A 17,844-nucleotide genomic window follows, 5' to 3' on the forward strand; every position below is an offset into this window, starting at 1 on the left:
GTGTAACCCAAGGGTACTGAGTTCCCATGGCTGCTCAGTTCTCTCTCTGGCCATGCTCACCTTTGCTTTGTGTTTGAGGCAGATAGCTCCCGGACTCATTAATAGCAGATAATGGTGTTATAAAAAGTATCCTGGGGAAATTAACGGGGTTAGTTGCATGCCACATGGCAGATACTGATCACATTTGCTTTAAGATCTTTCTATGCTTCCCCTAAAAGTCTTCTTTGGCACTTGCTATGGCACCTGTATTAGTTTGCTGGGGTCACCATAATTAAGTGCCTCATGCCAGGTGGTTCAAACAATGGAAATTAATTCTCTCACAGTTCTGGAGGCTGGAAGCTGGAAGATCAAGGTTTGGTTTCTTCCGAGGCCTCTCTCCTTGGCTTGTAGATGGCCATCCTCTCCCTGTGTCTTCACAGGGTCGTCCTTCTGTCATAGGTCTGTGTGCTAATCTATTAATCTGTGCCAGTCCTATTGGATTAGGGTCCACCCATACGATCTCATTTTAGCTTATGTACCTCTTTGAAGACCCCATCTCTAAAAGCAGTTGTGTGCTCAACTGGATGCTCAAAATCCCCAACTAGGCAGGCTTTTGCTGAGAAAGGAGTCGTTTTGCTCTTCACACAGAGAAGTGAACCCTGCTCCCCTTCCTCTGGTCTGAATAATAAATACATACATATATATATATATATATATATATTCAATTCAATATATTCAATATATATATTCAATTTCTGTTTTTCTGTGAAATATTGTAACGAATACATCTATCCTTCCATTGAGAGGGATATTTCTCTAGAGACATTCCCATGTAAAGTGGCTATAAATTAGGAAGATTGGTTCCCACAAGTCTTAGGAGTCTTGTGCTTCTGGCTGCCTCGTGTTGGTGCTTGCTCATGTGTGCAAGCAGAGACCAGGGGCCCCTCCATGGGCAGCCTGTACTCGCTGGTACCAATTTGGGGATGTATGGCTTTCCACTCATGAGGTGGACCCAAGAAGGGAGTTGAAAGGAGAAGCCACCATAGCAGTGGCTGGATAGAAGCCAACGGAAGGAATGAGAGTTGCGTCTGAGCTTAGCGTTGGTTTGTCACACAGCTGTTGACTGAGTCTCCCCACGTGGAGTCATGGGTGAGGCCCCCCAGGGGGGCATCTGAGTAGCAACTACCCACTTTCTCATGTGTTTATCCATGTGAGTTATTTGGTAGCTGTCACTTGGAGACATGTTTATATCTCCGGTAGGTCCTTTGAGGAGTTGTCAGTCATCGTTTGCAGTATCTGCCAGGATGGGGCCTCACTGTTCTCCAGCGGAGGCTCCTGCTTGAACCTGGCACCGAGCTGAAGCTGGTGAGATGTAGAAGGGTGTCCTGACCATCCTTGGGCCAAGCAGATGGGCTGTGACATGTACCTCATTCTCCGCATCGATCACGATCCCGGCTGTGAAAGTCAAGGCTTCACTTGGCTGCTGGGAAAACCCTTCAGGGTCTCCTTAGTCCAGGTGAAAGGACAGGACTTCTTTACAGAGAGACGGCACTGGCCGCAGCAATGAAACCACTGGCAGGTTCCAGGGTCCAGCCCACATCCTCTTCCTGCTGCTGGTGAGGTTGTGACATCACGGATAGGGCTGGGGCCCTTCTGTCTCATTACAGTGGGGCTCTCCAAGCCCATGTCCCAGACCTCCAATGACCTCCTGCCAAGGGAGGAAGTTCCTGGGGTACAAGCAGCCTAGCAGATTTGGGGGCAGGGTGGGGGACAGTGGAAAAATGTTCCCCTGAAAGCCTGAGATTTGTGCCATAAAGAACAGGGGAGGAGGCTGCAGCTCTTGGGAAAACCAGCCGGGAGGAGAGCTCGGGCTGCTGCTCCCAGAACTGGCCTTGCTTCGAAAAAACAAACCTTCTTTCCATTGATATGGAACACGTATTTACCCCGAATCTAAATCCTGTGCCCTTGAACTAATAAACAATGGCCAACCCGTGGGGGATCTCTGTACCTCTGACTTTGACCTTTTAAAAAAAAAATTAAAAAGAAAGATATCTAGCCTTTCAGTCTCTGTCCCTGGTGGAATCTGGAGCAGAGAGCCAGCCAGCTTCCTGCTGCCTTCCGCTAGGTGGCACCTCGTGCTCTCAGATGCCCGCGCGGCGTGCGGACAGGTGAATGAATCTCATTGGCTTACGGGAGGCATGATGCCACCGGGCAGCCCTTTTTAAGAGAAAAGCCAGGACCGGTGGAAGAGCCACCCCTGAGCAGCGGTTTGGGTGCTGAGCACGGTGCCGAGCACAGGGATCCCGGAGCTGCAGTGTCAGAGCAACATGAGTGAGGTGAGTGGCGCTGCTGCTTGCAGACGGACACTTGGGGTGAGAAGGGACCTGGCCACAGTTGGGCTTGGGAAAAAAAAAATGTGAAGGGTTTCCGAGTGGTGATGAAGAGCAGATCAGCCCCGTAACTATTTTCTCTGAGGGCTGACACTCTCGACAGCTTGGCTGGCACAGCAGGTGCAGACACCTGACAGGTTAAGTCTGCAACTTTTAGAAATCTGCCTTAGAAAGAGAAAGGGGATTAACCGTCTGCTTCCGACGTCATTGTGACTTTGGAAAGTGCTCTGGGTTTGAGACCTCTGGAGAGAAACCCATTGTCTTAGTGTCTTGGGAGGTTTGCACTGCTTCCCGCTTGTCCTCACGTGTCTGCTTGGGGGGCCCTGGCAGCATGTTGGCAGGCAGGCCCGCTGGTGACAGTCAGCCCTGGGAGAGAAGCGGGGGCAGGATCTCGCGGCCCAAACTCTACCTGCAGTTCATCAGGGCACTGGCGAAAGGGGCAAATCGTGCGAACCGTGCCAGCCCTGTGTGCGCGGCTCGGCCTGGAAGACGCTTGGACAGGAGAGCAGCGACAATGCTCGGTGGCAAGTCCCTTCTCTGAATATGTTCATACAGAAGATACCTTGCTGGGGCAAACTGGGAGCTCATTTTATTTTAAGACAATCGTGTTCTCTTGCTTTCTTTTAAATGAAGCAGGTTTGGGGTTGGTGTATAAACCACCCCCTAACTCAGCTCAGTAATTGGGACAAATCCATTTTCATGTCTTTTTTGGTCGGCACGTAAATAATGACTTTTAAAGACCTTTTATCTTCTCTGTCTTTTTTTTTTTTTTTGACAGATGGGGGATCCTTTGTTTTTGGAAGTCTAGAGTAAAATTAACTTCAGAAATAAGATGTGCCTTCACTGCGTTTCTCTCTCTCTGATGGGTGACTTTTGACATACACAGGACAGGAAGGAGGGGGCCAAGAATGTAGGGTTTAGGGATGGGGCTTGGGATGGAGCCAGGGGTTCGAGTGAGGGCGAGGGAGTGCGGGAGGAAGATGGGAGGGCTGGAAGCCTCCCCGCCAGCCACCGAGAAGGCTGGGGGCTCCAGTAACACCCCGAGCTTGCCTGTTCTTGGCCCTCAGCTCTGCGGCCCCGCGCTCCACTTGTGTTGTCTCATTTGCCTTCCCAAGTCCTGTGAGGTAGGTGCTAGTGTTATTCCCAGTTGACAGATGGGGAAACTGAGGCACACTGAAGTTCAAGGTGAACTGGTTCCATGTGGGCGGCTGGTGAAGGGCAGGACTCAGGCTGTGGGGCTGGCTTTCTGCTGGAGCCCACGAGACTTCGGGGGCCTCTACCCTGTGGCAGCTCACCCTGTTCACCACGAGAAGCGCAGGCTTTGGGGTTGGAGGTCTGTAAATATACAAATTAAGTCTCATACTGAGTCAGGACACAGTAGAGCCCCCGGGGCCCTTCTTCCACACTTAGCTACCCTGGGGTTTTTCTGGAGTGGTGGGGCTCCTGCTGGCTCCCCTCGGGCTGTCACCCCATCTCCAGCCGGGGCGGTGGCCGGCATCACACACGTGAGCTCTCCAGAATGCCTCACCTCCGCGGTGTTCACCTAACTGTGGGTCCCCAGGGAGAGAGCAAACGTCCCAGAGCTCAGCCCATGATTAGGGTCACAACCTCGTTTCTGCCAAACGTGAAATTAGGGCAGCTGTGCAGCTGCGCCCTGCCCCCATCTCCCCCCCCCCATTCCCTCAGACCCTAGCAGGCCACTGCAAGGGCTTCCTGTGGTGCTGAGAACATCCTGCAGGATGCACATCTGGCTCCTTTGCCGCCCTGTGCTCCCACCACACCGCTTCCAGCTCCCTCCTCCACCTTTGCCCCTCCTGTCCCTCCTGCACCCAGGCCCCCCTCAATCAATCACTTTCAGTGCCACTCTTCTGGCCACCAGCTGGGTGACCAGCTCTCTGGCTGGTCCCCAAGTTTCTGGTTGTGTGTCCCTCAGAGGGTGGGAATTTGTCCTTTCACTAAAACTTAAATCTGCTTAAAACATTTAATAAAGTTGAACAGAAGCTCCTTTCTGGGTAGAGAACTGAACCTCTCCCCACCCCAAAGCCTTTCCTTAGTTGGATAAATTACATGTGGCTTCTTGTTTTAATAGCTCTCAGGCAGGGATGGATTTCAGATGATCGTTTACTTACTCATGTAACTAATGACTGCAGAGGGCCGAAGCAATGGATTTTGTCAGGCTTTCCTCTGACTTCGGGATTTGTTTGAGTCTAGTGGGCAAACAGGGCCTGCTCCAGCTGGCAGGGTTTAGGGCTCGCTGAGCTTACAGCTGCTCCCTTGGGCTGTGCTGGAGCTGGATGAACTCCCAAAGGGCCATGTGCTCCCCAGGTGGGCACAGCTCCTCCAGGTCTTTGAGCCTTAGGGGGAAGGCGGTGAGGGGGTACAGCCCCGGGGACTGAGCTGGCTTTCAACTGGATGACGCCACAGCACAGTATCTTCTCCATCCCCTGTGACAATGCTTTTGGTGGAGGGGGCATAAGGTGATTGAAAAGAGCAGCTCAAGTAAAGCAAGGAAAGTCAAGTCCAATTTTAGGCCACCGAGAGAGTGGAGGTGGTTTGTGGGGGTGTCTCATTTACATTTCAGGATTAGAGTATGTCAGATGGGCCTGGAGATAATTTAATAGGAATCTAAGTGCAGGGTAAGGTGTATTAGCTGCCTTAGAAATCCTAGCCACCAAGGCTGAAGTGTACAAAGTCATTCCCTTCTCTCTTCAACTGGACTCCCACACAGGAGAAGAAAAAGACCTCTTTTGAGCCACCATACAGGAGTCCGATGAACAACAACAGTCAATCCCATTTTCCCCATGCAGGTGTGCATTTTTAAGTTGCTCTTCAAAAGAACTTATTTAGGAGGGCCAGGAGCAAGATTTTAATGCCATTAAGGCAAACATTTGGAGAAGCAATTTAAAAAATGATACACACCATCACCCTATTTGCAGGGGGTGGGGAGAGCTCCCGTTGCATAATGCATCAGTTGACAGTTATTAATTAGACCTGAGACCCCTTTGAGAAGGCATCCTCCCGTCTCCACTCTTTTCTTGCATAAGCTTGGATGGGATGTTGCAACTTGGCACCAGAGCTATGAGCCTTTTTTTCCATCCAGACACTGCCGACAAAAGGATCATGCCTCTCAGAGGCATGGTGGGAGCACACTGAGGACATTTAAGGGCAAATCTTTAGACCCACATGCCTGTCCTTAGCACAGAATCAGAAGCTACTGGCTCTGCAGCAAATCTCTAAAGAAGGAAGAGGACAGTGAAGAACATTGTCTGGAGAGAGATTTGCAAGGGGAGGGTAAGCTCACTTAAATCTTGAGGTGGGTCATAGAAAGGACGGGATTTTTTTTTTTTTTTTTTCAAAAGTAGCTGTTGGTTAAAAAATATCATAGGACACTTGCTTGGGACTTACCTGGTCAGCCATCAGGGTAACCCAGTGCTGAGACAAACAGTAGGAAACAGAACTGGAATGAGATTTATCATAGTCGTGTGCCTCATATGACGTCATGGTGAACTACAGCAAATGCTCACGGACAGATGATCGGGTTTGCAGAGAACTGTGTGGTTTAAACCAGTTAAGCACAGATGCTGGGGGTACTTGCATAAAATGGATTTTAAAACTGGCCCCGGAGGCCTGGCAACAGAAGGCCAAATGGCAATTCAGTTTTTTTCTGTAATGTTAACCTCATTTGAGGGGGGGGGGGGGGGGAAACAGCAGCAGGGACACAGAAAGATCCAGAAAGATCCACATGGTTTTCCTGGATCACAGCAGGATAGGCACTCTTTCTCTCCTCTCACTGGGGATATTAGGTCTAGAAAGACACCAGTTTCAACTTGGGCTCTAAGTTCAAGTTTTCTGGAGTGGGAAGAGGTTACAGTTCAGCCTGGAAATGTGTTTGCTGGACTGATGATTGTAATGGATTGTCATAAAACTCATTCCCCCGATCCCGCATTTCATTAACAAACGACGTGCGATTAAGAAGCCTCACTGTTTTCCTCTTTAGAATTCTAAGAATGACAGAATGCAAGATGTATTTTTTTTTTTCAGAAAGAAAAATTGAAGAAATGACTCACACTCGGTTTTATTAAGGGTTCAGTTGAATAGTGTGATCAAGATGAAAAGGAAATACGATCTTCTGTCAGGGGAAGTGCCTTGAATTTAGATGAATACGTTGTTTGCATTATTATTTTTTTAAATTATAATTTTTACCTCGGTTTTTCGTTAGAGGTGTTGTCACAGGAGGAAGGTGTTCACCATTTGTCTTTGGTCCTCTGTCTTCGGTGTACTGGGTGCATCATGCTACTTGAACACCTGAATAATATCATGAGCTCAAGCCCGGGGCTTTTCACTAATTTAGAATGGCTAGGGGCAGAAAGAAGGACTTTAATTTGCACTGATTTATGTTATATTTGGCTGATGGTTTTCTAAGACACAGCATCAAAGCTCATGCTCTTGTCTTCATCTGTTTGGGCTACTGTAAGAAAGTGCCACAGATTGCGTGCGTGCCTTATAAACCTTGGAAATTTATTGCTCACGGCTCTGAAGGCTGTAAATCTGAGATCAGGGAGCTGGGTTGGTCGGGTGAGAACCTTCCTCCTGGTTCATAGACACCTGTCTCCCGAGTCCTCACATGGTGGAAGAAGGGACAGGGATCTCTGGGGTCTCTTCCCTTGGGGTCTCTTATGCAAGGTCACAAGTCCCATTCATGGAGCACCCCCCCATCATGACCTAATCGCTTCCCAAAGGCTCCACCTCTCAATGCCTTCAGCTTGCGGGTTAGGATCTCAGCACATGAATTTTGAAGAAACACAAATGTCCAGACCCTAACAAGTACTACGGGTTGCATTTTATTTATTGGGATTATCCCACCTGGACCATAAGCTTCCTGAGGATAGGAACAACTTTACACTGTCCCCAGGACCTGGCTCCTGGTCTGGCACTTGGTAATGCCCCCTTACTGGATGAATAAATGGATTTCGGGGTGTGAGTTTATCGGTTAAAGTGACCAACAGACCTGACACCCTCTTTTCTAAATGTTGAGATTTGTGGTCCAGACAGGTTTGGAGAAGTAAAGTTCTATCTTTTGTTTGTTTGTTTGTTTGTTTTTTTACTCTGGGTTTGAAATCTGGGTTTGTCATTTGAATCTTTTAAGTTGGAAAGGATACATTTATATGCTTTCAAGACAGGCAAAGAAATAAGAGAAACTGGAGAGAACCTGGACAGAAAGAACTCTTGACATTTGGAAAAATGTCAAGGAAACCAGGGGAGCAGAAGGAGGGACAGAGAATTCTAATATCCTATAGTTCGGGGGTAGTCTCCACTGGGACTATTTCACTTCAGATAAGCTCTATGAAATTCAAACAAAAGGAGCCGTAGCCAGAGAGGCAGAGCCCGTGAATGCCCTACAAAACGGTTTGCTATATTGAAATAGAAAACCAACTTGACTGTGCTTAGGGGGGGATCAGAGAGAGCCTGAGCAGATCTTTAGTGAGATAACTTCTGGTGCATATTGTTGGAGGCAGAATGGATCTTGCACACAGGAAGCGAAATTGCATATATTCAAATATTTTAATTCATATCGAAAAGTTAGCCATTGATGTTTATAGTAATTAACCAAGTGTTGTAACTTCTAGTTGCATATTTAAATATTTTCAGTTAATTGGTATTTAAAATAGGAATATACGACAATTCATACACAGAAAGATGCATTTGCCTGTGTTCTCCTGGGAAGTCAGACACTGAATTGTGTGACCGTGCCCCCATGCAGCCCAGCAGGCTCTGACTCTATATTCGTAACACCCCCAGGTATCCACTGTTTGCCATTCTTCATCCGATCCTTGGAACAAAATGAGGTCTAAGTAATGAGGAGGAAATATTTTCCATTCTGTTTGGTACAGGTGCCTTTCGAGCATGGATATGAGAATGTTCTACAGATCATTGTTTTGTGCCATTAAGCCAAGCAAGCTTGCCACACCTGCCAGTGGCCCAAACCTATAAATCCTACATCCATTTCTGGGCTGTTTTACATGAACAATTCAGCGTAAGGTACACATTCCAGGCATCAATCTGCTTGAATATTGTTAGTGCCTTGCAAATAGCCCGAAATTTATGCTTCGGAATCTCACTGAATTACTTCTCATTCCATTCCTGAAAGGGAAACGCTTGGCCATATTTATAACGTTGCCGGTGGAAAAATCAATCACCCACTAAATGCCATTATTTTACATTTTACTCTTAAACTGCCACCTTATAAATAAAAGGAAGACAAATTAGAATCATAAAGCAGGAAGGTAATCACCCACAAATTGAAAAAACTCCTCTGCAGAACATCTAAGGGAAAAGAAGCCAAAAAGTGTGAATTGATAAGAAGTATTGAAATGAGGCAATTTTCATATCACAATGGAACTAGAATAGAGAACAGGAGAATCCTTTTCCCTGGAAGGTCTCTGCTCCCAGTCTGAGGAGAGTCATGGGCTTTGCCAAGACGGAAGTATCTCAAGTCCTCCGTATTTTGATCCTTCACCCAATGGTCTAGAGTGTCATTTGAATGTTAGTTTTTAAATATTTGTTTCTGACTATTTGAAAGCTGTTTGATAGCTGAGGTTGTAGCTGGATTGGCTTGAGATTATGCTTTCCCCACTATCACAATCCCAAACTGTGGAGGAGCAGCAGGACGAAGGAAATGGTCATCTGTCCTCATAACCCCACACCTGTGGCTTGGCCGAGGTTCTAACAAAGTGATCGGTTATTTTAATTTTATACAGTGCCTGAAAAGAGGACCCCGGGGGTTGACAATACTCATTAACGTTTGTCTTAACCAAGCAAGACAGTAAAATGGAACAAGGAAATGTCTTTATCCTCAAGATTTTTAATTTTTTTTTTTGCCAGTATACTTTTATGTCCGTCAGGTACTAAGTCCGACTATTTAAAAATTAATTAAGATATTACATCTGTTTTTATCTTATTTTATTATTATTATTTTAATCCTTAAGCAATCTGTCTGCCCGACAGGGAGCTTGAATCACAACCCTGAGATCAGGAATCAGTCACACGCTCCGCCGACTGAGCCCGCCAGGGTCCCCATACCTGTCTTTACATGGAAGATTCTTTTTTTTTTTTTTTTTTCCAATGGAAGATTCTAACATATATAATTTCCTTATTAAGTAACATCCCTCTTTCATCAGGGATTATTAGGGAAGCATCACTTTTCTTTTCCCGAGCTTGGCAAAATGACACAGTGTACCTGTGCTTTTCTTTTTCACATTTCCGGACAGTTGTTTTTGATCTGCAGAGAAATCCCCGATGCCATGAATTGGTCCAGCAGGTTCGGTAGCTGCGCTTCTCCAGCCTAATCCGATGGCCGTGGGTTCGAAGCTCACATGGGTGCTCGTGAAGATACTCTCGCGGTCGCAGGGGTGGTTGGTGCCCTCCGTGCTTCCTTGTTACTTTTGCTGACGGCGTTAGCATTCTTTTCAATCTGTGAAATTGTATGCACAATGTTCAAAAATTGGGGTAAAACACATATCATCAAATTTGCCATCTAACCCATTTTTAAGTATATAACTCAGCAATATTCAGTTCTTTTACCTTATTATGAAATAGCCCTCCAGAACTGTTTCATCTTGTCAAACTGGAATTCTAAAACAAAACAAAACAAAACAAAGACAAAAAACTGGAATTCTATACTTATTAAACAACAAGTGCCCTCCCCCTTCCCCTCGCCTGGTGACCGCTTTTCAACTTGTTGTCCCTATGCATCTGACTACTCCAGGGACCTCGTATATGTGCACTCAGACAGTATTTGTCCTTTTGTGCCTGGCTGAGTATAGTCAGGATATCCTCAAGGTTCCCCCATGTTGTGGCAGGTCACTATGTAAGACAAGCTCACCTAAAGGTAGATCCATAAATCGATAAATGGATTTATGGATCATCGATGATCCATAAATCGCCCTCCCAGAGCTCAAGCAACTGCTGCACAGCACACGGTGATATTCTGAGAGCAAGTCAAGAGTCGTGGGATTCCCATTCTTTCCCACTCACCCAGATGACAATGTCGGTATCAATCCTGTTATTAGCTACTGATAAAACCTTATTCTGTTCCTATTGATCTCAGAAAGACATAAAAAGAAATTGTAATGTTTCCTTCCCTGTGCGTGGTTATGACAGTGAAGCACCTTACATTCCCAGAGATGCCATTCTTTTCCATAGTCTATATCACTGGTGATCCCTAGGGTTGTGCTGTGTGCAACCTGTGCAGCTGAACGTGGTGGCCCTGCCCTTTCCTGGAGTGTAGTCACCCTGCTCAAAGACCGCTGACCTAGAGAAAGACTGTCATTTCCATGGTCCTACTTAGAATTCAGAGAATTGAAGCAGACCACTGTTGTCATTTTGTTCGAAGTAGTCATTTTAAAATAGGGAGCTGAGTGCCCGAAGGCAAATCTTGCTCAGAATCACAGAGCTTCTTGAGGAAAATCCAGTGTTGGTTTCCCTTACACATTTCCTATTCTATTAAATTTCTCATTTTCTGTCATATCCTAGATACAACCCAGTTTCTTTTACACCTGCCCCAATTCCGCTTAGGACTTGAATGTGAAATACGTGAAAAACAATATTGTCCTGGATTTTTTTTTTTTTTATTAGCCTGAGTAAGAAAAAAAAAAAAAAGCAGCAACAGAAATCTTGACAAAGTCATTCCTTCCTCCCCCAGGTCTTCCACTTTGATTCTAGAGGTTCAGGTGTGCACTCTGAGCCTCACCCCCATCCCAATAACACAAGGAGTGATTGGTGAGGTGAGCGTCAGCGCACGGCTGCCGTGAAGTTTCAGTTGGATCACAGTTGACAAAGTCTTTGCCTCACCTGGCGGTTTCCTTGACTTTGACTTTACACCAATCCACCTTCATTTCTTGCCTTACTCCCCAACCCCTGGCTCTGTTTGAGTAAGAAGAGCATTCTGGACTCCTCAAATAAAACTTTTTTTATTTTTTTAAACCTTTGCTCAGGAAATGGCAGCACTTTGAGTGGCCAGATCCACTGCGTGTATAATCAGTAATCACATATTTTGTTGGCCATGTTTCCTTCTGCCTTCTAGATTAGGGAACTTTGAAAGAAGGAGACTGGGTCTTTTAGGTCCTCTACACTGGCACATGCCCTTCAATGCACATTGATGGGGAATCCATTGCATGCTGTACGTTGTACTAGGTGAAGGAATAAGACGTGGTCCCCACCCCTCCAAGAGTTTAGAGGCTAGCTGGGGAGACAGAGTCATGTAAAATAAACCTGACTTAAGGTCTATTCACTATACAAACTGATGGAAGCACTTGACAAATGTCATTGTTGCAGGCCTGGCAAGGAGAAGAAGGGTGTTCTCAGGGAACCTTCCTCATGGAGTCAATGCTTCCAGAAGTAGGGTCTCAGGGGATCTCTGGGTGGCTCAGCGGTTTGGCGCCTGCCTTTGGCCCAGGGCGCGATCCTGGAGTCCCGGGATCGAGTCCCGCATCGGGCTCCCGGCATGGAGCCTGCTTCTCCCTCCTTCTGTGTCTCTGTCTCTCTCTCTAAATATATCTATCTATCTATCTATCTATCTATCTATCTATCATAAATAAATAAATAAATAAATAAATAAATAAATCTTTAAAAAAAAAGAAAAAGAGGTAGTGTCTCAGTACACACTGAGGAATATCGACCATGACTAATGGATATTCAGTCTAAAAAATCATGAATTCCAGAACCACATGACAATTTAGCAATCTTCATGTCCAAGGGACATATACATATCTATGATGATACTACAGTTGATTTCTGCCCCTCGCTTAGTGATAGAGATTGCTTCAAATGTGTCAGACAGCTTCCCATCCTTATCAATGAATATTTGGGTTCTATTAAATTATCATGTCTTCTCTAAAAGTGCCAAGTGAATAAAGTCTCTTTAGTACATTGGAAGCTGATTACATGAGTAGGGTCATAAGACTTTTGGAATTGTGCAGATTGTCTCATTTTGAAAGTTCCACGTTCTACTTGTGAGAAATGCCTAAGTGAACTCAGATATGCCCGTAGCCGTCCTTCCCTGCGAGTATTAGCATTTGTCCAGGATGAGCCATCCCTGCTCATGTTGTGTCCCAGAGCCCCGGGTGGCTTCCTCACCACTGTTGGTAATTTCTTCTCTTTGGAGTTTGTTCAAGGCATGGGCTCATCCCTGTATTTATAACTCTGTTCTCACATATGCATAAATCCTGTCAAAATACAGAGATAACACAGCGCCACATCGCAAATATTATTTCTGGCAATGTTCTATACCTCAGAAATGTGGGCTATTTTACCTATTCTGGAAGATGACTTCTTAAAATAGATGTAGCAATGTGTCAAGTCCCTCCACCAAGTACCTCATGCGAGTTTACTGTTGTCTTTTCATCTAGATTTAATCCATCCCATCTTCAAAGCAGATTCATTCTGGGGGCACTTTTTAGTGAATTTCCATGCCTTTGGTTTTTGGTTTTTGGTTTTTGGGTTTTTTTTTTTTTTGCCTAATTCTTGCTGAGAGCCAGATTTGGCTGAAATTCAGGTGAGAGCTCCCTGATAATTGAACGTTGGATGAAGATTTTGAATTCTCACAAGACGAACGCATAAAGGCAGCGTCGTGTAACTGTAGCGCTACAAGCAGTGCCCTCAGGGGACCCCACTCTTGCTCTTGTGTCCCTTTCCATATTTCAACAAGGAAGCAAGAGGGGGACTGAAGAGACAAGCAGATCTCCATCAGAAATGAGGCGGTTCCAAGACAAGCAGCAGCTCTGTAATTGTTGGCTCCTGCCAGCCTCTGCACGAAATGTCTTTTAAGGTGATGGTTGCTCACATGGAGCTGGAAAGTCCTGGGAAAGCCCATGTTTGGATGGTGGGGCAGGACATGTGTGGGGCCCAGTGAAAAACAGGCATGTGGGGCTCCGTGGAAAACATTATTAAGAATTTCAAGACTGTGATGACAAAGCATTAAACCAAACTTGGGGCTTTTCTGAGCCAGAGGCCCCTGTGTGACTGCGTGGGTCATGTGGCCATGAGGCTGGTCCTGCATGGAGCTGGAAGTGGCCTGATTGCTTTTTAGTAGAGAGAAACAGAGAGAGAGAGAGAGAGAGCGCAACAGTGCCACTGGCTGACCCTGCAGGGCTGCTGTGAGGTTGGGGTGACAAAATTGATTAAAAAGCACTTGGAAAGCATACATTTTTTAAAGGCCATATACATGCTAACTTGTGACCCCAATGTGACAAATTCCCCTCATTCTGATTCAAAACGACCTTACCCAGTGTGGGCTGTTGATTCAGATGAGCATTGCAGGCAGCCTGCTGGCACCGAGGTACCTCCTACACTCTCCTGTTCTTCCCTGGAGGGCACCATACCAAGGGACAGGGAGAGCAGGTGTATGAGGCTTGTTCAATCAGCCTGGGTGGCTCAGTGGTTTAAGCGCCTTCCTTCATCCCAGGGCATGATCCTGGAATCCTGGGATCGAGTCCCACATCGGGCTCCCTACATGGGGCCTGCTTCTCCCTCTGCCTGTGTCTCTGCCTCTCTCTCCCTCTCTCTGTGTCTATCATGAATAAATAAATAAATACAATCTTAAAAAAAAATAAAGAAAGAAACATTTCCTGCTTGGGAAGTACAGGGTTCTCATCAGAGCAGGAACCAGGGTCAGTATGGACAGGTACAAGGCTGGCATGAGTGTCAGCCCTTTGGATCAACCCTGACCCAGGAAGGCGACCTTGACCGACGTTACAGCTGGGTTTGTTTTCCAGCAGATTACATGGGTCTGGATCTTGGAGGGATTTGAAAATAAGATAGAGAACGAATGAATATCCTCCGTGAAGGAGGCAGAGCGTGAGACGGAGCTGGTAGCGGGTGCTGGTGCTGGTGGTGGGCATGCGTGCATTTTGTTTGCAGTGGGGAGACTGCTGGAGTTTACACCTCCCCAGGGTGCAGCTGATCAGATGGCCCGTGCAGCTTCATCTGGTCTTCTAATCTGTCTCAATTCACCCCTTCAGCCGTGACAGCTGATTTATGACAAAGCAGTCAGTCCCCTTGCTTCCAGAAGTATACAACCTCAGACTTCTACGTGTTCCGAAGCTATTTTCGTTTTAGTCGAGTGGGGGAGAAAAGCTGGCTGCTTCCTTATTACCAAAAAAGAAAGTCTCCAGCTTCTGAAGCCTCGGAACACCCCCTTGGGGAGAAGCACTCTGAGCAGCGCGGTGCCAGGTTAACATCTGAGCTTTATCACAAGGAGCCAGCACACGAGCACGGAGCTTCAGCTTCCCTAGGAGGGGCGCACGCAGAAGAGCCCACAAAACTAGTTTAACGTGTGAAAAATAAATCGGGACACTCAGATGGAGGGGATTATCGAGCAAGATCCCCACTCTGGTACCAGATGGGTCGAGGCATAAAATATCTGTGCGGTCGATGGCAGAGGAGTCATTAAAACCATCAAAGACAGGTCTTCTGTCTTCCAAAGCCAATACCTTCCCCTCTAGACAGGCACGATGAGGTGGCGGGTGTGCAGACTTCCAAACCAGTCTGCCGACCTTCAAACGCCAATCCCTTCCACTTAGCAGCTGTGAATCCTTGGGCAAGTCACTCAGTCTCTACCCCAGTGTCTCAAATTTTATATCCATCAAATGAGGGTGATTGTCCTATCCGCTTCACAGGACGGTTGGTTGCTACAGACGTGTTACCCTGTCGCTTTGCAGGGACGGAGCCTGCTGCCTTGGTGCAGGGAAAGGAAGCCCTTGCCAAACTTGGAAGCAAGATCATTCACTCGGCCCTAAATGTGGCTTCTCTTGGGGAACAGTGGATTTGGCTGATGTTCTTTCCTCTCCTGCACACTGTCTTGTTCACTTGATGAGGAAGTTGAGCGCGGCAGTAGATCATGATCGGCTCAACCATTAGAGGAGCCGTGTGGCCGTGGTGAGCGACCATTCAGTGCCCAAGATGGGTGGCTGTGTAAGGCCCAGCAGGGCAAAATTCCCTCAGCTATGGGGGCATTTTCATTCTGTGGTTTTTGGCCACCCTTTGCCTTTCACTTGATGACACCTGGCACTGCATTTTATTAGCCATACTGGGGAAGGGATGGGGGAATGAAATGCCGGTGTTAGTGCGGAAAACAAAGCAAAGAGGTCTTTTCCTGTGGCCTCTGTAATCTGGGGGAACGGGGACCTTCTGGCCTCACATCAGCTTCTCTGGCCTTTGAAATATAAAAGTGCCCTAAAAATAACATGACTATAGGAGGGACGGGCAGGCCTGGTGTTTTCACAGTGATACCAGTATAGGTCTCATTTCGTTCCAGAAAACTGGCCATGCCTGTTGGTTTATCCACCTCATCATCTGTACAAGGTCGATTTGTCCTTTAATGAGTTAGTTTATAGGCTCATCTCAGTGTCTGCCTCTACATTTATCTTTTATGGACGCTTTTCCACTTCCCTTCTTTGTCGTGGCTTTGGGTTGACTGGCTGTAGCTCCCGGGATGGGGAGCAGAGCAAATCTCTGTGGTCCCTTTCTGCTCTGCGTGGCTCTGGCATCTTCTGTTACACTGAGAAATAATACACGTTTGGGTCTCTGAGTCTTTGTCTGAGAGCCTACTGTTGTCTGGTCACGGCAGCTGTCGGAGAAAGCATCTGCTCTTTATGCCGACAACCTTTATTCTGAGGATATTCTAAGGAACCTACAGAACTTTAGGAGGGCAGAGAAGAAAGCGGGGCAGACGGAGAAGCATTTCTTTGGGTGCAGTTCGGATGTGGAGGGTGGATGATGACATCTGCATTCAGGGGTCGTGCTGGCACCTTACAGATCCATGGGGCTTCTAAGGACTGCTCAAGGCAGGCTTGTTCTACTCTTGCTGGGGTCCAGGGAGGGGGGGCGTGTATTGACTCAGGCTTCTTTTTCATCTTCAGCTGTGCAGGGTCTCTGCAGATGGGTCAGCTGGACGCACACTGCCCCAGGGCCACTCCGGTATCCCCTCTTCCTTCCCCACTCTTCCCTTGGTCACCATTCTATCCTCTTCCTCTGTCTTCTCTCTCTGGAAAAAAATACAGGCTGTCATTTGTATCGACACACAAAATAATCCACCTTGGGATGAGAGGCCCAACTGAAATTCGTAGTAACTAACAGGTAGAGACTACCTACTTTGTGAAAAAAATAATCACAAATCCCAATATTCTCTCTTTAGATTCTCATAATAGCCACGTGAGCTATAGGTTTAATTTAATTTAATTTAATAATTTAATTTAATTTAATTTATTTTAATCCTTCATGGAGAAGAAACTGAACAGCAGAAGAAGCCAAACTCTGAGGACTGAAATCACTTATTTGGGGTCATTTTGCTGCATGTCAGAGCTGGGGTTTCTCCTGGTCCCCAAGCTGCTGAGCACAATGTGCTTTCAGTATCTTAACTTGCTGCAAATCGAACGCAATGGAAGCAAGACAGGCAGACCTCTTTTGAAGCCTGGTTTCCCATTACTTTGCCGTCTGGTTCCTTTTAGGGACCAGATCTGTGCACTGAGACTGTTTTCATCATGTGTAATTCTCACAGCCTGATGAAGCAGGTGCCTTGTCCTAGCTTTACAGAAGCAGAAACTGAGTCCCCAGAGAAGCCAAGTGACCTGTGCAGGGTCACACAGCTGCTAAGTGGCAGGGCTGGGAGGGTCTGGACAGTCTGAACCCAGGATTGCAGGAGACTGTCCTTACTTTTCTTTTTTTTTTCTTTCTTTCTTTTTTTCTTTCTTCTTTCTTTCTTGGTCATATTTATAAAGGTATAATTTGCGTATAGTAAAAGTTACCTTGCTTAGTTGTATAGTTGATGAGTTTTGACATGATCAGTCTTATAATTGAGACATAGACTATTCAATCACTGCATAAAATTCTTTGTGTGCCTTTAGTGTCAGCTCTTTCCTCTGCACTTAGCTCCAGAGCCTACATTCTTTGCCATCACATCCTAAATTAAAATAATCCCAATTTATTTTTTTTAAAGATTTATTTATTTATTCATGATAGATGTAGAGAGAGAAAGAGAGAGGCAGAGATGCAGGAGGACGGAGAAGCAGGCTCCACACCAGGAGCCCGATGCGGGACTCGATCCCAGGACTCCAGGATCACGCCCTGGGCCAAAGGCAGGTGCCAAACCGCTGAGCCTCCCAGGGATCCCCCAATAATCCCAATTTATGATGTAAGCTATTCACACTGCCTTGAGAATACCGTGATCACCGAGGCCTGCACAGGTGCTTCGTAACTGACAACTGAAGCATTAGAAATGTAGGAAAACAATCAGGAGAGTGAGGACAGTTCTGGTCCTCGTATAAATCACTCCCAAGTCTCAAACTGCAGAAGGGACGTTCAGTGATGGGGGCTCCTTTGCTTCTTCTTCTTCTTTTTTTTTGGCTTAAACAACAAGCATTTATTCCTCACAGTTCTGAAGGCAAGGAAGACGCAGATTCAGTGTCTGGTGAGAACTCAC

General features: G+C 46.5%; 1 protein-coding gene across 1 annotated transcript in view; it reads left to right on the forward strand.

Annotated features, from left to right (window-relative positions):
- The first annotated feature begins 2,193 nt into the window (after positions 1-2,193).
- The window catches only part of PCP4 (Purkinje cell protein 4), a 57,997-nt gene continuing 42,346 nt past the window's right edge, over positions 2,194-17,844 (forward strand). The window contains exon 1 of the mRNA XM_055313669.1: positions 2,194-2,315. Coding sequence (XP_055169644.1) covers positions 2,307-2,315 — 9 coding nt within the window. The 5' untranslated portion in view covers positions 2,194-2,306. The remainder of the gene's footprint in view (positions 2,316-17,844) is intronic.

The sequence above is a fragment of the Nyctereutes procyonoides genome, unplaced genomic scaffold, assembly GCF_905146905.1.
Source record: "Nyctereutes procyonoides isolate TBG_1078 unplaced genomic scaffold, NYPRO_anot_genome, whole genome shotgun sequence".
Classification (NCBI taxonomy): Eukaryota; Metazoa; Chordata; class Mammalia; order Carnivora; family Canidae; genus Nyctereutes; species Nyctereutes procyonoides.